The sequence below is a fragment of the Chelon labrosus genome (assembly GCF_963514085.1).
Source record: "Chelon labrosus genome assembly, chromosome: 8".
Classification (NCBI taxonomy): domain Eukaryota; kingdom Metazoa; phylum Chordata; class Actinopteri; order Mugiliformes; family Mugilidae; genus Chelon; species Chelon labrosus.
In genome coordinates this window covers 6040489-6064273 of record NC_140358.1, presented here as the reverse complement: position 1 = coordinate 6064273, position 23785 = coordinate 6040489, and the positions used below count along the sequence as shown (strand labels likewise).

At 39.8% G+C, this 23785-nt stretch overlaps 1 protein-coding gene across 1 annotated transcript; it reads right to left on the bottom strand.

Annotated features, from left to right (window-relative positions):
- Positions 1-9035: 9035 nt before the first annotated feature.
- On the bottom strand, positions 9036-23707 carry LOC311491323 (uncharacterized protein; the record flags this gene model as incomplete). Its single annotated transcript, XM_084549229.1, has 8 exons — positions 9036-9820; positions 9965-10318; positions 10429-10764; positions 18330-18453; positions 18532-18584; positions 18675-18791; positions 18890-19243; positions 23680-23707. 8 exons carry the CDS (start codon positions 23705-23707, stop codon positions 9639-9641), a joined length of 1548 nt encoding a protein of 515 aa, XP_084405355.1. The 3' UTR covers positions 9036-9638.
- Positions 23708-23785: the final 78 nt, after the last annotated feature.

Here is a 23785-nt window from a genome sequence, read left to right as displayed (position 1 = left end):
GTTGCACGTGATGCACCTGCCCGGACACCACAGTGTCCCCGCTTTAAAGTGCTTGAGTTCCTTGCTAAGGACATTGAACATTTTGATCCAGACAGTTGTGATCATAACGTTGACAATTACGTTAGGGATTTAGACCACGCCCTAATTGATTTGCCCCATGCAACCCAAAGGGAGAAGGTTAAACTTGTATGGAAAACAAGCTCTAAAGCTGTCCATAAGTTTATCCAGTCACAACCTCCCACTGTCAGAGATGACTACTCAGAGCTCCGTCAAGCACTACTAGAAGAATTCTCTTCTACTGCTGATGAGATTGACTCAATGGTTGCAGCCCTCCAAATTAAACATACCCGTCATGAGCATCCTAGAGATTATTACAAACGTTTGAGACATGTGTACTTTCAGGGCAACAATGCACCAGGCTTAGAAGAGAACTCCACCTTCAAGTCTTTATTCTTGCAGAACCTTCACCCATGTGTGCGCACTCACGTTGTACTCATGACACGCCAAGGTGACCCCTCGATGCAGGACATCAGGAAGATGACACAGGTGGCTTGGGAAACTGTTGTCACTTCCAAAATAAGAGGGAAGACAGTTGAGCCCTCCAGCTCAACCACCAAGGCATCATCCCGCTCTACCACCTTTAAACATCACCCTCACAACAGACCAAAGGGGGGTGATAAAGGGCCACACAGGGACACTGAGCGTAGCCGCCATGTCCGCCAGCTTCCCCGAGATAGGCATTCACACAGTCGAAGCTGTAGAAAGCCTTACTCCGAAATTATGGCCCAGCAGTATGATCAACCAATAGACTGCTCAGATGATGATCGCAGCATCTCTGAGTGCAGTTTAGATGATCATAATTCAGCAGACAGTGATGCCTCCGAATACCTCTTTGCCTCCGGCTACACGGAGCGTTACAGCCCTGAGCCACTAGTTCATAAAAACTTAAGGCAACACAAATTCAGAGTTCCTTCCTCAAGGAAATAATAACACAGTCCATCCCTGTACTGCCAGTATGTAGGAAGTACTTTACTTTCTTTGCAGTTAAGTAGGCAAACTTGTTGATTTGTTAGCAACAGCAGCAAACTCCATAGTTTTCAACTCAGTAATAGTCACACCTGCCACTATTAGCTGAGAAAAGCCTAAATTCTGATTGGACCCAGACCCGCTGTCTAACTTTGCAATTACACCTGAACCAACTCCTTGGTAGTATTTTGCAATTTATACATGTCCTTATTCAACACAAATTTTAGGACACATTTAGACAATGATACAGCCATTGACAACCAAGATTTTAAAATGTGATGACATCCTTCCGCAGCAACATCTGCATGAAGGACAAAATTGTTATTTCTGTTAAGATCAGACCGAGTACTGCATTGAATAATGATTATTCTAATAGGATCCAATGAGTAAACCACAAAACTCTTGGACATTTGGAAATGGTTTTATCATTGTAGGTGCCACTCTCTTTCTGCATCTTACCCTAACAATTTACATCACTGACATTCTTCTTTTCCTCACTAACACTGTTAGTAACTGTCAATGTGCTTATGTGTATTTCAGTTTTGTCACCTGATGATTTTGTTTTGCTTAGCTAAGATAGTTAGCATTTACCACAGCCCAGTTGGTTAACAGACTGCCCAGACGTCATTACTATAAATGAACTTTTCCAACTTGGATTATACACGGACACTTGTGCTCTCACGACCACACATCGAGTGAGATCGTGAGACCAAAGGGGGGAATGTTGGGATCTGAACCTGGTGTTGAGCTATGGATGCTCACCACGCATAATCAAGTTAACCACATGGCTGCCTTTGTCTTGGAGACAAAGGGAAGCCCTGGAAGCACCAGATTCCCACAATCCTCCAGGTGTGAAACTGACCAAGCAGTTCACTGGCTGACAGTGGCATGTGACCTCTGAGGTCATCAAGTCATATAAAATGCGCTGTTTTGCCAGTGTTCTCTCTCTTACTCTCTTATTCTCTTATCCTCCTACCCTCTACAACTCCACACCTCCACGTGGAGACCCCCAGCTGCTAAGCTGCAGCTGGGCGCCAGGTAGTCTGCTAACAAAGAGCAACTACTTGCAGGCCTGTTCTCCATACAGCAGCGAAGCGAGTTCCTGCTGAGGAATCTACACCAGCTTTTTAGCCAACAAACAGAAGGTTTGCAGGCTAAACTCCCAAACAACAGGAGCCACACGGCTAGTTAGCACCGAGCTGCTAACAAGCCACTTCAAAGGACTTCAAGGAGCGGCCAGTTTCCCCTCCAACGTCTGCCATCAGGAAAACACAGCAAGGACTACAGCTTTTCCCAGTTTGGCCTTCCATCAGGAACTGCCAGCTAAAGGAGCAACACACCAGAAATTGACTTTTCCACCAAATCTGGTAGTATGACCTGGGCCTAGTTAAGCTAAGCAAAGCATAGAACTTAAACTTTGATTTGATGTGATATTTGTTTTATTGAGTGTTTAGTATAGTGATTTGATGTTAGTTTAGATTATGCAACACATAGACTCAGGGTCTCTTGCATGCTAAACTAACCATCCTTTCTCTAACCTGGCACTTCTTATCACATTCTCTTATCACATTCCACCAAGGCATTTGGCCAGCGCACGGCACATGAGTGTCCCCACTCAGCAGCCATTGTTTCCTTTGTGTTCAAGACCTCAAGGCCCAGCGGCCATCTTGACACGCCCACAACCGGCGGCCATCTTGGCACGCCCACAACCGGCGGCCATCTTGACACGCCCACAACCGGCGGCCATCTTGACACGCCCACAACCGGCGGCCATTTTGGCTCACACACAACCAGCGGCCATTTTGGCTCACACACACACACACACACACACACACACACCTGTATTGAGTACACTGTAGTTAGCTTGTATGTTTACTTTTATTCTTGTTAATAAATGTCTTTTAAACATACCTGTCTGTTTAATATTGCACAAGAGTGAATGTTGCCAACCTCTACACTGTCAAGAACTCCAAATTCCTTCAACTGTAACTAGTTGTTAACATGGTAATTTTGGTTATAGTTATTAAGTTAATTATTAATCCGAACTCCAAATTGACAATTTAGTATAATTTATGAGACTGTTTTGATTAATTGGCTATCTTTTCCCTTCCTAGAAGGGTGGTGCCCCGAGGTGATCTAGTAATTCAGATCCAATTATTTAATAATAAATAATTATTTTTGATAATTATTAATTATTCATGATAGCCAAACCCCAATACTGAGTGCCTTAGTACCAGGCCCAACAAATACTACCACAGAGGAAATTAAACGACCATCTTTCCAACCTGAGCGACACCAAGCTTTAGTTTCATGTTCATGGTGGGTTACTGTAACTCACACAGAGATGAACGAAAATAGTAAATGTTTATTTATTTATTGTTTTATTTCTTGGACTCATAAAAATCTAATGACAAGATGATACAGCACATCACCTAATGATACGTTTGCAAAACTTTCCGGCATGCCTAGTGATCCTTATTTCTGTGTTTACCATTATGATCCAGATACAGTTGTTATAAAACTGCTTTTTTGAAGATGGAGAATAATTTTTTTACAACTAATGAGAATAGAAGTAGTATAAGGCCTAGTTCAGCAGTTATGGTTTGACTTGCCCACATGTTTGTTGAATAGACAGATTTTAAAATGAATATTCAAAACTGAAGCAGCAAACGCCAAGATGAACTGATTGTGAAATAGAGCTTTCCATACTGGTACAGTATATGCATGTGTCTTTTAAAACTCCAACTTGCAGTGCACGATTGTAATTTTCCTTTGAACACAGAATATTGTCACCGATTTGACCAGGAGAAACACACTGTTGTAACCATCTACATGTCAAATGTACTGACCAAACATGCCGCATGGCTCTAGAGTGACTGACACTGCTGAAAAGTTTAATGTGAATGAACTTTCATGGTTGACCACATTCAATTACAGCTACTTATTTACTAAGTAAAGTAAAGTTAAAGTAAAGTGCTTTATTACACAACGTACAACGAAATTACACGGTTGGATGGAGGGTTAGTTCTGAGCCGCACCACTACTGTGGGCCAACCTGACCCGCCACCTAGCACCCATGTTTTGATGATGGGAGGAAACCGGAGTGCCCAGAGAAAACCCACGCAAACATGGGGAGAACATGCGAACTCCACACTTTGGCCCTGAGAATTGAACCCTCTCCGCCCTGGGGATTTGAACCGAGGACCTTCTTGCTGTGAGGAACCAGCGCTACCCACTGTGCAAGATTGAGACTAGACTAGGTTTGATTCCAGGCACATGAAAAATACTTTTGGATCAAAAAAATAGTTGCCTTGATTTTCTGAATTCTAAGTAGGAGATTCATCTTGCTTCTTAGTGCTTCCCTGCATTTAAGACTAGATTTGATGAAATCATTTTTATTTGCACCTTCTTAATATTGACTTCACTATTTAGTAAAAGTCTAATGATTCAAACAAGATATCATTTACAATGAACAGACTAAATGTCATTATTTTTCAAAGGGCACTGATACCATTAACAGTTTAAATGCATCACATTAGATATGCAGGGATTACAAGTATCTCACTTTTCAATGTGTGTGATTTATGCAAAAAGATGTGTCTGACCCTTTTCTCTAATGTCACTCAAACATGACCTCATGACCTGGATGATTGAGAACCTTCACTGTAGTTACTGGTAGAAAATGCAGTTCATTGCAACAAGTCACAGAATTCTGAGGCAGCAAAACAAACCATTTCCGGTTTCAGTGAGGAACCATGACCTGATTTTATGCTTCATATGGCACAGGTCTGAGAACAGCACGGCACAATAAAAGTTACCTTGCAGAGAAGTTGGAAGAGCGTGGCCTGTGATCTGCAGCTCGTCTGCTAACAGCTCACAGTGACTACTCCTTCCATTACTCCCTGCAATATTTCAAGCTGATCCCATTTTCAAAAAATGCAAAGAAAGGCCTTGTTTCATGGACACATCTTTGATGAATGATAGCATTAAGCACTGAGAACCATGTGAAAGACAAGGCATTTGCTGTGACTGCTTCATAGCAAAGGTCAGCGCTTGTTTTTACAGTTAAATTCTTCTCATGTGAAGCTGTAGCAGTAGACAATGTTCAGTTTGTATTAGCAACAATCTCTGAACCCATCAGCTAGTGTCTGATTTAATATACTGCATTCATATCCAGTCATGGTACCTAGTCCATAATAATCCAGATATCTAATAATCTATTTTATATATAAATATAACACTTTCATCACTGGGGCAGTTTTTGAGATACAGTCAATTTAAATATTTTGTGAACCAGCCAATTGTCAAGCCTCACATCATCAGTGAGGACCCACCCACTCTGAATATCAGTCACTTCAGCAGGAAGAGCTCATCATACAGAGCTGTAGAGGTGGTTGTGGTCACACCCTCCGTCCTCTACACTCCCTTCAGAGTGTCACAGTCACAGTGTCCCCGAAAGACGTTGAAGCAGATCATCTCAGTAGCACGTGACTGCAACGTCCCTAGTTTGACAGCCTTGTATGGCTAAACACTGCTTCAAGTGTGCTCAACTTGGATGGGTTAAATGCAGAGAACAGATTCCTTTTATGTGTGTACATAAGCACATGACACATGAAGCTGATTTGATTTTTCACCCTCACTTGTAAGAAAATAAAAACTATTCTTAAGTAAAAAAAGTACTACAGCTGTTGCTGGTGTGTTGACGCATAGAGAGATGTTAGAGCTGCAGTGCACCTGAAACACAGAAAGACTCAGATAAACACAACTGGTTCATGGAAACTTAAGCATTGCTGTGGTTGGCCTTTCACACAGGGGTGTGAATACAAAGGGGCTGTACTTCCTGTCTCAGTCTCTTCTTTAATCTCAGGAAGCTGGTCTTTCTCCACTTTTTTTATTTTTTTTATTTTTTTTATCAACATCAGTTATAGTCAAGAGCAGGACTTCGAAGCCACAGTCAAATGTGTTTTGCCGCCTTGTTATACTTTTACATCATTTGGCAAGATGATAGACTAACAGTCCGTTCAAATTAATACTGAATGAATCAATACAGCTGGATGATTCAGATGAAAAAAAAAAAACACATGAACTGTCATGGCAACTGTATATCAGATCTAAGATTGTAGGGGAAATGTCAGAGAAACACTACACTTTCTTATGTCAAATAACAACCAACCTACTCATCTAAAATGAGCCTGCATACACCATGTCTTTCTTTTCATACCCAGTGGAAGCTCACAGTCAGGTCTGTTCTGAGTAAACAACTTCAGTGGTTGGTCAGAGGGCGGAGAAACAGCTCACCACAACTTTTTTTCACAGTAGCTGGTGAATGTGACTTGGTTTGTTCCCATGAAGACATGCAACAATATAATAACAACACAACACAACACGCTTAAGTATACAGTTGTGGGACATTGTGGTATACAAATGTAAACCAGTGGACATTCTTACTTTGCATAAGAAAACTATATGATTTCTGACAGACTTTCGTTAGGAAAATAAAAACTGGTGATGACTCATTAGGTTCACTGCTGCTACAGCAGGAGATACTTGGGTCTTTTTGTGTGAGACAAATAGAAGATGCAGTTCAGTCTCTTTATGTTGACCTTGAAAGAATTATGAAGCTATGTCTTGACAAATGGGTGCTCTGCCTCACTAACTTTTGAGTTCTCCACATTTTTTGACAGTCTATGTCGTATTGGCCAAATTAACTCTGGACTTTTTTATGCAATGGACCCTTAAAGTTACAGGTTAACACAGCAATTGAAAACTCCCATTTTCCTCCTTTTTCTCCTTTAGGTGAGGATTTGGATGCAAAATTCTCTTAAATCTCATTATTGGGTTGATCATTTTGCACATGTGCGGTCCTAAAGATTTTCTTTCTCATTCTGTGCCATACAGGAACCAACATGAGTATCTACAGTAAATAACATCTACACCTTAATTCCTGTCCCACTTTTCATCAGCATTTAAGATGTCGCCATCTGAAAGCCTAGCAGCATTTGGCGCAGCATTGTCTACCTGCTGCTGTACTGGCTACATCCTTCATCCGTGCTGTGAGCCTTTACTTCACTGTTCACACAGGGCTAGTGCTTGCCAGCTCCGTGCTTGTCTGCTTTATGTCAAGGGATTGGAAATAAGAATATGGGGGAATCGTCTCCCTTTCTGCTGCTCTCTGCTATTCATAGGCCCTTTGCTAAAACAATTTTTCAGGGCTAATGTTGGGAACGGCAGCAGATCTGAGATGTATCATGATGTCAGAACGACGCACTGTTTTCTGTTCTGTTTCACTGAAGTCAACAAATTCTTCAACACAGAATTTTCCCCGCGGTCAGTCTACTTTTCCCTCCAACAAATTCACCATCCCACTCAGAGCTTGGTCAGTTTGCCGCATTTTTATCCGAAGTGTGACATTTCTATTTCAAGTCCTCCACTCAAACGCGTGTGAACAGCATAACAGGCATCAAGGGGCTATTTTTTGCCCTATTTTTGGACTCTCTGGAGCTTATTAATTTTTGTGTACATGTACTCCATTGCATTGAGTACTGGAGTGGCTTTAGTGGCTGGAGACACTAAACTCTGCTGCTACCCATCACATCCCATAGGGAGATGCTACTATCTGTGATGCTGTTGCTGGGTATGATGTCTGAATGTTTTGTGGTTGACTCACAGGCTTATTGGAAGACCTAGCATCTTCTGACTGTGTTCTTCATAACAGCTGACTGGAGCTCTCCACGGTCCTGAAGGTGCTGAAATATTTTGCTTTGCATCTGATGAACAGATGTCTTGTAGTACTGCTGGATGGCAGCGATATACACTGTGACTTGGACCCTGTGCAGTTCCTGCCTTCCTGTTCTCTATCAGAGCTGTGTGCTTTCTGGTCTTACAGAACCATCCACCAGATCTGATGTCTGGCAAGAGTGCCAATGGACATGGAGTCTGAACTTGTTGAAATGGTGTAGGACAGATTTGGGAAGACAGAAGCAGAACAGTGCACACTTCGGTTCTTCATGATCGCCTTAAACAACCCTCCACTGGCCATTGCCCAGAGATCTCCTTTATAGCTTTACCCCAGTTACCCTGATTTCTCACCTCTTAGCACACATAGGCTGAGAAATAGTGGCAGCAATGGAACATACAAGCACATTGTGTTTCCTGATCATAGTACACATCCTAAATTCAAGTTGGGGCATTGTGGCTGCTTCTGTGGCGCAAAGATGCACGGTGAGAGCTGAACAGTGTAATCCACCCACCCACACACACTTTCAGTTTCTCTGTCTCACTGGGAGAGCTGCTATTTTACAATCAAACCTGTCTTTTATTTGTGAAAGCATGACAAGCTTTTAAATAAACTCACAAAATCCAACTACAAATAATCTCAAATAAGTTCTACCACAACCACAAAATCATTTTATATGATACATATGAGCACACTGTTTATCTAAATCAAATGTAGTTTTATTTTTTGTGGACTTCATCATGCACTGTGCTTGGTCACGCACTACTTTTTGGATTACTGATTATAGACATGTTCAATTATCAAATCAAAATGAGAAGTTAAATAAGAGTTAAGACATTTGCAGTCACTATGAATTCAAATCCACGAGGTACTGATCAGATTTTCATGTTTTTTTTAATCTATTCTGTCAATAATTGGAAAATAGCAGCATGCTGTGTATGAGCGTTTCAGATGTATTGTGGGTCTTTCTACCGTGAACATTAAATTTCAATATTGACTGAACTTTTAATTGTCAAAATTAATAGGAATAAATAGAAACAAATGACTGAACATGAAACAAAACTTGTGCCAGTATTCAAACAAAGGATAGGAATATGACGGAGCAAAATTATTCATGTTTTATGTGAACTTTTATTACAGATGTGGTACATCGATATGCTCTTTCTTCTATCTATATTTTGTCTTGTGTGTTTTGTCAAGAAGCAACGCCTGTACACAATTTAGTAGAGAACCTTTATATTGTGCTATTAAAACCACATATCAGACATAGGAGAGATCTGAAACATTTCTTTTTTTCAACTTCTTACTTGTTACAAAAGTGAAAAATAACCAAAATAAAGTAAGATTTAATTATTAATTATTAACATAACATAATTAATTGTATCCATGACACACAACAATGCTAAAAGATATTTTCAAAATATGACGGTACTTTTTCATCAAAATGACAAACTTCCTTGTCATGCAACAACTCTGAAAAGACTGAACAGAATGCACGTTCAACTGTTACATAAGTGATTCCAATAGTGAAAATCAAACCAGAGAAACTAAACTAAAACAATGATCTGCAACTGATTTTATGAATTTTAAGCTCTGACATCAGAGTAGATGATCCCTTCCTCTGTTCTTTGTGCGTTCTTTCTCTCTGCTTTGCCAGCTTTCCTCGTTAAGATGTTTGGTGCAGAATAAACCAGTGTACCTTCATCTTTCTGAGGATAGATAAGAACATGCTATGAGGTGGCAGGTAATACTTAAATTTGCAGACAAGATTTCCTATCTTTTCTCATTTAGACACCTTACCTGTTGACTTTGAGTTGGGGCATCTGTTTGCAAAACAACAAAAAAGTTTAAGATGAAAGATAATGTAATCAATAGTTTAAATTCGGTAGCAGGCTTTTATAAAATACTGTTTGATGGACTGATCAGATTGATTACCGTCACAACTTTTCTTCTTGATGGTATAAATGAGGAAGGCTATAACAATCAGACTTGTAGCCAAAGCAGCACATAACAGAAAGACAACTATATTGGCCTTCTGTACATCCCACGTGTTGAGTGCTGAAAAAATAAAAGCACCCAATAATTATACTTAATACTTTATGCAACTAGGAACACAATTGTATTTTTTGTTTTTGTTTTAATGATACAGATATTAATCTGATTCCATGAGATTTAAAAATATTATTAAACATTTACACTTACCTTCAGTGTCCAGTTTTTTTCCTTTTCCAAAAATGATCTGTCCACACGTGGCCACAGCACAGTAGTAAGTCCCAGCATCAGAGGAGCTGATGTCCTTAGAGAAGTTGTAGACACATTTCTGTGAGTGAGTCTCAGAACTCCTCTCACATTCATCACCACTGTTTTGATGAGCGTAAATTAAACTGGGATGAGATTCATCTGATTTGGCTCTGAACCAGTACACACTGTGATCTTCTGGACATGTTTTGTTGTCAGAGTCAGAGAGGACTGAACACTGCAAAGTCACTGAGTCTCCTGGATGAACTGGATCAGATGGAGATACTTGAATGACAGCACAGATATCTGGTTCTGGTCCTAGAAAATATAAAGAAACAAACAATTAACATGTTTACTAGCAGTATTGAAAATAACACAAGTTAAAATATGAATTATATACATGAAAACACAAATCAACTTTTGTTTACCTTTAATTCTCAGAAATGTTCCATTCAGAAATGTCATGTGAAGAGCATCTACTTTTATACAGTAGTAAACTCCAGTATCACTGAGCTTAGTTTGTCTAATATGGAGAATAAAGGTTCCAGGCTCTTGTCTTGTTGTAATGTGAGGAGTCTTATTAACACCCTTATGATCAAAGGCAAACGTTACTCCCAATAATTCAGGCCAGTTTCCAGAAACAAGCCTGATCCAATGTAAGGTTGAACCATAGTCATACAAAGTTGCTGGTCGGGGACAGATCAGAGTCACATCATCTCCAACATCAACTATTTGTGTTGCAAAGGTCTGATCATCTGTGCATCCTAAAGATTAAACAAAGCAGTGAGAAACAGACTTACTGTATATATGCCATTGTTTTAAATATAATATTTCTGCAAGAAAACAAACATGTAACATATACATAATATGGAAAGAAGCTGACTTTCTATACTTACGCCCCACTTTGATCATCAGCAGTAAATACAATATGATCAGCATCTTCTGATCGATCCCTGTGTGACTACATTTCAATATGAGTATTTTGTAAGAGGATTCACCTTAATGTAATCACATCAAGTGGGAGGGACCTAATTTAGAGCAATCTGATTGGTCTACTGTTATACTTGAACATCACTGTACTACCACAGTGGAAATTATATCGACCATCTTTCCAACCTGAGCGACACCCAGCTTTTGTTTCATGTTCATGGTGGGTTACTGTAACTCACACAGAGTCAATGTAAGAGATGAACAAAAAAAGTAAAAGTAGAAACATTTCTTTCATATTTTCATAACATTTGATCCTTTCAGAAGACAATAACTAATATGGTCATCCTGTATTATTACATACATTGCTCTGACAGACAAGTCATGTCTCGTCATCATAAAATAATTTCCTGGTTTAGTCTTTTTTTCTTCTTCTTACCCCCACACAAGATGGAGGAACAAGAAGAAACCACGACACAATACACTTACATTTTTGTGTTGTGCATTATCTGTTTTTTTTTCTCCAATATTCATGTGGCCGATGGCTGATTTCAAGATTTATGTATTTATTGTTTTATTTCACTCATAAAAATCTAATGACAAGATGATAAAGCACATCACCCAAAGATACCTTTACAAATATTTCCAGCATGCTCAGTGATCCTTATTTCTGTGTTTACCATTATGAGCCAGATACAGTTGTAATAAAACTGCTTTTTTAAAGATGGAGAATAATTTTTACAACTAATGAGAATACAAGTAGTATAAGGCCTATTTCAGCAGTTATGGACTGAATTGCCCACATGTTTGGGGAATAGACAGATTTTAGAATTAATATTCAAAACTGAAGCAGCAAATGCTAAGATGTCCTGATTTGGCAAGGAGACCAGAAGTGGTTTTAGATAGGTGGTTGTCGTCAACTGAAGTTTTCTCTTTTCAGGAACTCCGTGAGTTAATATTGATGGAGCAATTTTAAAAAAGTATACCACAGTATATTGAAACCCACCTTAATGACCTGGAGGTGAAAGACCTTAGACAAGCGGCCATGATGGCAGACACTTGTGAACTAACTCACTGTGACTTCTGTGGGAGAGGGAGGTCAGTTAAACAGGAAGACAGGAGAGGATAGCAGTCCCATGACGCCTGTCTCTATTTCCAGAGGTTTTCCAAATTGGCCTCAGACTGAGTCAAAGAAGGTTGAGTCGAAGAATATTAAGTCAGCTTGTCTGGCCATATTAAAGGGGAACTCCGGCGCAAAATGAACCTGGGGTTAATAACACATGTGTACCGAGTTCGACTGTTCTGTGGTATTTGTTTTCATGCATTTGTTTTGTTAGTCAAACTCTCTTCGTTCAGTGGTCTCAGTGCTTTCTTCCGGCAACAGACAGTTCAGTTTCCCCAAGATGGCGCCCGCCTGGATATGCGAGACAGACGCGAACGGTACTGTGTTCCTTTTTTAATAAACTGCCTGTATACTTGCAAAGTTCTCAATGCTTCGGTTTACATGTAGAGACCCTAGTTATGCTACCGTGTAAGTGTGGTGATATTGTGAGCCTTGTTAGTGGTATAGAAATAGCGATTTCTTTTTATGTGTAGGTGTGCCCCGAAGGCTAGCGTTATACGCTAAATAGCGGTTTGCAAGAAAACTGGTCACATTTGACTAACAAAACAAATGCATGAAAACAAATACCAGAGAACGGCTGAACTCGGTACATATGTGTTATTAACCCCAGGTTCATTTTGCGCCGGAGTTCCCCTTTAAGTCGGCTTGTCTGGCACTGAAAAGAAAAAAAGAAAATAAATCTGTTGCCCATATTAGTGTTCAGAAGAAAGAACAAGCAGAGGTTTGGGTGCTACATGTAGGTGTGACAGTAACCATTCTTAGGGATACTGGGGCTCATCAGTCATTGTTATTGAAGGGAGTGTTAGACTTGCCACCTACATCATTTTTGGATGCGTCTGCTTTGGTTAAAGGTGTGGATGCTGTAATAAGTAATGGTGTGACTCCAATAATACAATAAGTGCCTTGCGAGATGTGGCTTGCGGCTTGTGTGGTGACACATTCTATGTCCCAGTTACTGAATTCCTCTGTAAATGAGAAAGAGGAACCATCAGTTGAATTAGTTGACACTTTTTTTTTACGAAGCTAACTGGAGTAGGAGAGTGCAGCCAGTTTTCAAGGGAGGCTCTGACTGCAGAGCAGTGTCAGGACCCTTCTGTGGCCATGTTGAGAGAAACGGCTATGTCTCTGGAAGAGAGTCTGCCTGCTGATGAGTACTGGTCTGTGGTTGCACAGATCGTAGTAGTTTTAGGAAGGAGGTCATGCGTATAGCCCATGAAATACCTTGGGCATCACATTTGGGCATACGTAAAACGCAGGAGAGGATAATATGACATTTCTATTGGCCAAAAATGCACCAAGACGTAGTGGCATATTGCCAGGCATGTCATGAATGTCTGGTGGTTGGTAAACCGAATCAAAGTCTCCCAGTGGCTCCACTATGTCCTCCCCATGGAAGAATGGTTTTCACGTGTGTTGTATCCAAACAACAACAATAAAAAAGGCAACTGCACTGTAGAGTTTTTTGAGAAGACGTTTCACCACTCATCTACTCATCAGTTCTAGGGGACTGGTGGTAAGTTTGAGGTTTAAATAGCAAACGTTGTTTGGTTTCCCCAGTGTACAAGTCTGTACAATCCTCACTGGACTGAACAGCATACACCACATTACTCTGTTTCTGCCTGGCTGTTTTGTCTTTAGGGTGGACCAGTTTTTGCCCAAGTGTATTCCCTGGTTTGAAATAAACTGGAATGTGGTGTTTTCTGAAAATTCTCCTGAGTTTCTCCAACACCCCAGCCACGTAGGGAATGACGATGTGCTTCCCATTGTTGTGCTCCTCCTCTCTGTAATTTCAGGGATATCTTTTTGAGCCTTTGACAAAGACCCAGTTAGGATATCCACATGTCTTGAGTGTTTTTTTTTTTTTTTTTTTTATGTGTTTCTGCTCCTTCTCCTTGCCATCCAGTCTTGTGGGTAGAGTCTGTGCTCGGTGCTGAAGAGTTCTGATGACCCCTAGTTTGTGTTCCAGGGGGTGGTAGGAATCGAATAATAAATGCTGATCAGTGTGAGTGGGTTTTGTACACACTCCAATGTTGAGACTTCAGTCTTCTTCCATGTGCACCAGACAGTCCAAGAAGGCCAAACTATCTCCGCTGATGTCCTTCTGAGTGAACTTGATGTTGTCCACTGCATTGATGTGCTGTGTGAAAGATTCCACCTCCTGTGTGTATTAAAAGGACATGTGCAGTGCTTCACGCAACCTCATAGCTGACGTATGCTGGTTTCTACAGCTGTTCGCCAAAACAATTAGTCCTCAGACTGAGTGATGTTCACTTCAGAGACACATGAACGATTAACACTGATGAATAGCACACCCACATGTCTGCAAATACATGAGTGGTACAGGAAATACTGTACTGAAAATACTTTAGAAGACATTGTTAATGGTGCAATATGAAGAGAGAGTGTGTTCAGAGACAGAGAGGATTTATTGGCATGTGATGACAACTGGCTCATCAATTGCTTTAGGTTCCCAAGGCAGCATGTCCCCCCACCAGATGAACCAGAAGCTGGACCCATGAATGGACATCCTACCAGGGAGGCCATTCGGGCCCGGCAACTTTTGACTTCAACCATATAAAAGAGGCAAGGGCACCAAATTCACTTATTCACCAATGTATTTACTGATTCACTGATATTTGTGGGGGTGACTATCAATTGATCTAGGCGATCATTTATGTCACCTATTGCTCTGGCTATTTCTTGTTGTGACTCCAGAACAGCATGAGTGAGGACATGGCCAGTCGGGCAGACGGCAGCAGCACCAGCCAGTAGTTGCGGCGCACTGGCGCCAGAGACACTGGGGATGCTGTGTGTGTGCTTTTCTAACCCCATTTCATGGACACACTCTCCCACTCACTCCTCTTGAGTTTATTATTCATGCCAGAAGACAGCATGCCAAGGAGTACATTTTTGTGTGCCTCCAGTTCAGTGAGTAGGGTCTCCAATTCACGTTCTGTGAAGCTCTTCTTTTTTCCTGTCTTACTCATTTTTTTGTTTTAATTTTCTGATCGTACAGAGAGGGGAATCTCAGGAGCAGGTCCCATTTAAATATGATTTGTGTATTTAAATGGAGGCGTGGACAGGGTGGGGTCGGGTACTCCAACATGTGCGCTCAATTCCACGCTGACTGGGATGTACAAAGGAAATGTGCTTGGATTCGTTAGTACGCGCAGATTCATACATGTTGATATTTTTGGGCTTATGACGTTTCCTGAATTTGAGCTTACGCCATGTTTCAGTAATCCACGCAAGTCTTTATACATGAGGCCCCTGCTCAACTAAGTGTGGCCAGGTCAATGAAGGAGGGGACCGGACACAGAAAATATATTTTAGTAGGATCTTTAATACCCCGACTGCACTCGAGCGAGCACAGCATTAATTCTCTAATTTTGAGAGATATGTTGGTTACAGGCAAACAAAATAAAAAATAAATTCAATTGATTTCTTTCCTTTCTTTTCTTAATATTTTCTGTCTGTCTTCGTACAGAGCAAACCAAAAGCAAAACACTAGCGTAACCACAAACAAAACAACAGTAGTGGCCTTATTCCTATGTAAACAGGAAATAACAATACATTAATACATTTCTAAGCCACTCTTCACATTTTTAACAGACACATTCTACAACATACATCAGGTTTTAACTCTGTAAACTTCATGAATTAGCTTTACACTTCATGAATTAACTCTAATGTATATATTTATATCCTTTTGGAAAAACTTATTTCTACAGTGTCACACAGATACAAAAAAAATCATGTGCACTTACGCTAGCCTGTAGCTTGAGAATCTCACCCTTCCCCTGGAGGCAGCACATGTACATACGGCTCTCTGTCTCCCCTCTACATGGGTGACAACACACAGTTTCATAAACATTTAACACTGAAAATGTAGTTAACTAAAATTTCAGTACTCTATATACCACTTATGCTGACCCGCGGTCGTCTAGGGTGGCTCCCGACACACCGGAGACAATAAACAAACCCTCGACCGGCGAGAAATAAACACAGTCTTCAGTCATAAATCTTCGTCAAACGACTCAGTTACAAGTCCGGTCTAACTTTTCACTTCGGTCACGTATTCCCTCGGTGTTACACGGTTCAAACAGTTCAAAACTATTTCCACACTCTCACAGACAAGAAATACACCCAGAAAATACACCTGTGCGCCATTAAGTGCGTTAGGGAGACAGCAGTTTGCGCTTATTTTTCAATTCTCGCGTGATCTCCCAGTTCTCACGGGATTCTCAACCTAACTGGCCTTAAAGTGTCAGTACACCTTCTATTAGGGCACAGTTAACACAAAAAAATACAGTAATCCCTGTTCACTTGGCTACATAAGTAAAGATAAATTAGTCAATTATTATTTTAAGACGGCACAAATGTTTACTTAGACTCAAGGATGAAGTGATTAGACTTTGTCAAAGGTCAAAGGTCATTGTCATCTCATAAAACACATGTTCGCCCAAGCTTAACAACCCTTTTTCTAATAATGACAAAATGTAATGTAACTGTCTAAAACAATACAGTGATTAAGAGATGATAGTTTAAATCCAAGGGGTCAAAGGTCAGCTACACTGTGACATTACATGTCCTCACTAATATGTCATATGGGTCTGGAAAGACATGATGTAAACTGCAACCTGACTAGCTGGTGGAGTGATTAATTAATCAATATGTGTTAACAGACATGTCTGTACTATTGTTCAGTGATGCAGAAAATAAGAAAAGAATAAATCATTGAATATGCTGGTGTGTCACAATGTTTGACTGGTACCTTTTTCAAGTCATGCTAAGTTGTTGCAACAAGCTGGCAGCACTTTATCAAGTGTGTGGAAATACTTTACTAAAGATTTAAATTCTACCTATATATGTCAGCCTTGAAATACAGAAAATGTACTGCAATGCGCACTCATCTGAAAAGGCATCTGCTAACGCTAGCAGAGGAATGGTCCAAATCCTCTGGACAGTAGTCAGTTAACAACTTCACCAAACGTCCTGCGGTGACAGAGAGAAGGAGGCTGCAAATAAAATTTGCTCAATCAAATCATGGATCAATTAAATGATCTGAGAAATATGCTTCTGGTAAATGTTGCAAAAAGAAATTAAATAGAGGGATGGGAATGTGTTGAGCTCATTGTAAAGTCACTACAAAGCAATCAAAGTCTATACACTATGTCACTGTAGGAGTAATAATAATAATTTATACTGTATTGATCCAGAGGGGAAATTATGTTCCTGCTGTTTGACCCATCCACTCGTTCACACAGTAGTGTGTACAGTTGGAGCAGTGGGCTGCAGCCTCTAAGCAGGCCGCACCTAGGGAGAAATTTGGGGGTTCGGTGCTTGCTCAAGGCACTGCAGCTATGGACACAGGGGGAAGCAACACTGGGACCCTTTGGCCCCACAGCTTCTCCAAGTATTACACATTACAAACAATAAATTAAATCAACAATAGCACTGGATTTTTGTTTAATGTAATTTGTTATTCTTACCTGCACACAGACAGACAAATCAGTAATAATTGACAAGTGTTCAGACACACCACAATTAAATTATTTTAAGATGCTGTAGATATTTGGTCTAAATGTTCAATAACACAAATGTTATATTATTGCAGTATTATTGAAGCAAAGAACCCTGAAGCACTGGGTGTCTCCACAAAATGAGTGACAAGAGTGAAGAAGAGGAGAGAGAGCTCACAGTGTGTGTAGTCTGTTGTCAGAGCAGATTCCCACACTGGGTAACACCTCTCTTTATAGTCAGAGCAGAGCCGGCCCACCTCTCCCTAAGTCTTTCAGCTTTGATGTTCACACAGAGCTTCTTATAGCCAGCTGCCATCCCATAGTTAGACAAAGCAGTCAGAATGTGACTGAAAATACAGTGTTTTCTGTCCTGATGGAGAGCATCAGCCTTTCAGTTTGTTGACAAATTACCACAATTTGTGTTTTTAATATTAATTGTGATTCACTGATTCCACACATTGAGAGAAAGTGTGTTTTATTTATTTACATTGGTTGATAGAACAATAAAAACGACAAATAGAAAATAGATTACAGAAAACAGCAAACCAAAACCAACTAATAAAACAGAAACAGTTGCAACAGAAATGATTGCAATTACTATCTGTGAATGACCTGATTCTGTTATTTTTGAATGTTTTTTTTTATCTTTAATATAAAAATGATAAAATATACTGTATTACAAATGGTCCAAAATGACAAACACCTATGCTGCAAACAAATAACTGGATGATATATGACAGACCTCACTAATCCAGACTAAAAGCCTGCAGAGCCATGTACATCCTCTCTCTCTCTGCTGCTTTTGCGTTCCTTCTTCCACCGTGGTCCCCGTTCATCATGGTGAAGACGACAGCAGAATAAATCAATGTGTCTTCACCTCTCTTAGGAAACACATTATATAAATTACAAGTTAAACAAGGTTCATAACTTGTAGGTTAATCTACAGATAAAATCCTTACCTGCAGAGTTTTCTTTGCACCACTGTTTCTTTGTACAACAACTGCAGTAGGACCTATGAAGCAGAAAATACACAGATATCAGTAACATAAGGCTTCATTTGTTATTATGTTAAGACTAGAATACAATATGTAACTACTATTACCACTGCAACGATCACATTTGTCGAAGATGAAAAAAGCTGCAACAATCAGACTTATAACCAGGACAGCACACAGAGGAAAAATAACTGAGATGACCGTCTGTGACCACATGTTGGTTTCTGTAATGATAACAAGAAGAAGAAACAAAGTTAGAAATTGGTCAAAAATAATAATGGCAATGTTTACTGAATAACCAAATGAACAATAACACAGTTACCTTCAGTGTCCAGTTTTTTTCCATTTCCAAATAATATCTCTCCACACGTGGCCACAGCACAGTAGTAAGTCCCAGCATCAGAGGAGCTGATGTTCTTAGAGAAGCTGTAGACACATTTCTGTGAGTGAGTCTCAGGACTCCTCTCACATTCATCACCACTGTTTGGATGAACGTAAATAAAACTGGGATGAGATTCATCTGATTTGGCTCTAAACCAGTACACACTGTGATCTTCTGGACATGTTTTGTTGTCAGAGTCAGAGAGGACTGAACACTGCAGAGTCACTGAGTCTCCTGGATGAACTGGATCAGATGGAGACACTTGAATGACGGCAGTGATATCTGGTTCTGGTCCTAGAAAATATAAAGGAATAAACAATTAAAAAGTTTTATTGACAGTATTCAAAATGACATAAATTAATATGTGAACTATATACACAAGGACACAAATTAACTTTTGTTTACCTTTAATTCTCAGAAATGTTCCATTCAGAAATGTCATGTGAACAGCATCTACTTTTATACAGTAGTAAACTCCAGTATCACTGAGCTTAGTTTGTCTAATATGCAGAATAAAGGTTCCAGGCTCTTGTCTTGTTGTAATGTGAGGAGTCTTATTAACACCCTTATGATCAAAGGCAAACGTTACTCCCAAGACTTCAGGCCATTTTCCAGAAACAAGCCTGATCCAATGTAAGGTTGAACCATAGTCATACAAAGTTGCTGGTCGGGGACAGATCAGAGTCACATCATCTCCAACATCAACAGTCTCTGTTGGAAAAGTCAGATCATCTGTGCATCCTAGATTAAAGATTAAACAGAGCAGTGAGAAACAGACTTACTGTATATATGCCATTGTTTTAAATATGTCTGCAAGACATGACATGTAAAATATACATAATATGGAAAGAAGCTGACTTTCTATACTTACGCCCCACTCTGAGCATCAGCAGTAAATACAATATGATCAGCATTTTCTCATTAATCTCTGTGCGACTGCATCAACGTAAGAGTATGTTGTAAGAGGGTTCACCTTAATGTAATCGCATCAAGTGGGAGGGAACTCATTTTTTGCCAATCTGATTGGTCTGTTTTTAAGGTAGCGTGTCGCTGTACTACCACAGTGGAAATTATATCAACCATTTTCCAGCCTGAGCGACACCAAGCTTTTGTTTCACGTTCATGGTGGGTAACTACTTCACACACAGAAAACATCAGAGATGAACGACAGTAACAATCTAAATACTCACCAATGTTCCTTTTACATTTTCTTAAGATGTGAACTTTTCAGCTGATAATAACATACTACTACGTAAACAATATAATATACAGTAGTCTAACTGTTTAGGACACATCTTGACATTTTACTTCAACAGACATCACCAAACAAAACCCTTGCAAAACAATAGTATTTTCAGTTAAGCTGATTTCACTGTTTAACACTGTGATTCAGACATGGTTATAAGTTTATGGAAATAAGAGGACGTCTGTCATTTCTTATATTAGTTGTGTTTGATTCCCAGAATAAAACCTTGAAGACAAACTTGAATCAAAATATAGTTTGCATTGATATTCAGAATTTTGTCTAAATAAGAGAGACATTGTGAAATGCTTTTCAGGGCTTTTCTGCATTAGACAAAGACTAGATTTCATGAAAACATATTCATTTGCTCCCTCTGAATATTAATTTATCCATTTAGGAAAAATCAAATGATTCAACAAGGATACAGTTTACATTTACATTTAAGTGCATCACATGGGATATACACCATATAACAGGCATAACATTATGACCACCTTGCTAATATTGTGTAGGCCTCCCTTGTGCCTCCAAAACAGTTGTGACTCATCAGAGAATGGACATGGTCCTTCTGAGGGTGTCCTGTGGTGTCTGGCAACAGAATGTTGTTAGTGGGGGCCTTTGGGATAGCATTGAGCGCTAAGCTCGCTGTCAAACACAAGGCATTTGCTGTGACTGCTTCATTGCAAAGGTCAACGCATGCTTTTACAGTAAAGTGATATTAACGTGAAGCTGTAGCAGTAGAAAAGGTTCAGTTTGTATTAGCAACAATCTCTGAATCCATCAGCTAGTGTCTGATTTAATATACTGCATTCATATCCAGATATGACACTTAGTTCATAATAATATAAATAGCTTACATTTTATTTTATATATAAATATTACAATACTTTCATCACTGGGGCAATCTTTGAGATTACCACTTTACATATTTTTTTGAACCAGTCAACAGCAAAGCCTCACATCATCAGTGATGACCCACCCACTCTGAATTATCAGTCACAGGAAGATCTCATCACACAGAGCTGTAGAGGTGGTTGTGGTCACACCCTCCATCCTCTACAGTCCCTTCAGAGTGTCACAGTCACAGTGTCCCAGAAAGACGTTGATGCAGATCATCTCAGTAGCACATGACTGCGACGTCCCTAGTTTGATTCCAGCCAGGGATCTATGTTGCCCATAACAAACTTAGGGGAGCTGTGAACTGGTGGTTAGAGAAGCATCTGACCATGAGGTCACTGTTTTGACTCTCTCTATGCCCAGTGCTGAGGTGACTTGCACAAGCACCTAAAAACCCCAAACTGCTCACTGAGCACCTTGCATGGATCCCCACTGCTCCTAGTTGGTAAAGGCAGAGCATATTTGTATGTACATGTATAGACATGCCAAATAAAGCTCATCTGATTTTTGAGTTGACCTTGTGTGTCACCTCATGCACAAACATTATCTTAATGAATAAATACTACAGCTGATGCTGGTGTGTTGACACATAAAGAGATGTTAGTGATGCCTTCTTTTGTGTGTACAGAACAATTACACCTGAAACACGGAAAGACTCAGATAAACAAAACTGTTTCATGGAAACTTAAGCTGTGGTTGGCCTTTCACACAGGGGAGTGAATACAAAGGGGCTGTACTTCCTGTCTCAGTCTCTACTTTAATCTCAGGAAGCTGGTCTTTCACTTCTGTTTCATATGTTTTAAAATGCAAGAAGTACCAAACTACGTATATTTAGATTGTTATCAGAACAGTTATGACTTTTCTCTGGTTGACTCATTGGTAGCTGCTGAACGATGACAGAACGGCCTTTTATCGAGAGCAGGACTTTGAGGCTGTCGTCAAATATGTTGTACCCCCTTGTTATACTTTTGCATCATTTGTCTGTCACTGTCACTTTGCTCAAATGAAAGGTGAATGAATCAATACAGCTGGATTCAAAGGGAAACAAAACATGAACTAATATGACAACTGTATATTCTCAGATTGAAGGTACAAATCAAAGACACGTTCCATTTTTAATAACTTTATATAAGTAGCAAGTTGCTCTTCTAAATGTAGCCTGCTGAAACCCCTTGTAGCTCTTCTTTCTCTTCATATCTAGTAGAAGCTAATCTGCAGGCCTGTTCTGAGTAAACAGCTTCAGTGGTTGGTCAGAGGGCGGAGAAACAGCTCACCACAGCTTCTGTCAGTGTAGCTTGTGAATGTGGTTTAGCTTGTTCTCTTGTCGAACATGCACAAGGCCTTTACTTAGTGTTCTGAGACCAGAGAGGAGGAGGATTATATGCACCTGAGAAAATGATACTGAAACCACAGCTGAAAATAAATGTTCATAGCAGACATTCAGACTCATAAAACAAGTTAACGGCTACTTATATATTTTTTGGACATATCTCATTGTAATGATAGCTCATATGTGGTGCTACTCTTCTAATGTGTTAAACATTTCATCTTCTTTGTCAACTTTGCACAATAGCTGACTCTAGCTTCATGACCATATGCTCAACCCATCTTTGCTGTAGCCCCATTGGCTCATATGTACATGTGGCCATGTAAGCTTAGCGGTTAATTTGACTTGTTTCCTTATTTGACCTCATACTCTAGCATTTTAAAGTGGTTTTGATGACGTTGATAAAGGCCACAAGCTGTAACAGTTCTCTATATATTACAGGTGTTGCTGGAGTTTTAATCACTGCATACCTCTTTCCCTTTTAAACAAATCATTGTGAAAGTTAAATTGCAGCAGATATCCAGATTCCACTTGCATTTATCATTTGCATGACTTAAACATGGAGAAAAGAAATTTGTAGTTAATGTCTTGTCACAGGTTTTCTCAAATTATAATGTTTATTGGTTGATAAAAACGGAAAGCTCAGTTTGTGAGTGAATTCTCTCACAAACTGTCTTAACTTTGTATTTGTCACATCTCTTGACGTACTCTGTGGTTTTTGGTCACGTTTCCTCTCACTTTTTTTCACCCCTTTTTTCAGTGACTAAGTTGAACTGAACTGCCCAGACAGACTGTGAAACGGTTTCATGTATTTTGTGTCACCTGTGTGCATGTGCGTCCTTGCAGCTGTGCTGGTAAAGAATATAACAAATTAAATCATTTAAATACTCAGTTACAATGTGTCAGTGCAACAGCTTCTGGTACTAAGGCTTCCAGAGCTTGTGACACAATAGGCATAAAATACAAAACGAAGATTTTCAGCCATTATTAAGAGGTCACTCTAAAGACACTGCTGAAAGAAACAGACAAACAACAACTATGAAAGTGTACATTCATTATCAAATAGAAAAATATTAACATTGCTGAAAATAAAATTGCTGACTTACATATTGGGCTTCATCTTTAGTGAAGTATTTCTACACACATAATGGTGCTGGTTTGCTCCTCACCTGCCTTCTCGGAGGTGTCCGTGTTGTTATTGTCACGATCGGCGACGAGTCAACTTCCTGCTTAAAGTGTCAAGGTACAGCAGTAAACTGTCACTTTGCTCAGCCTGAGACTCTTTAGGCATGCTAGCGCTGTAGTGCTCATGGAACAAGAGTCAGTGGTGGCAGTGGCAGAGAAGAGAACTATGGACAAACTGCTGGCC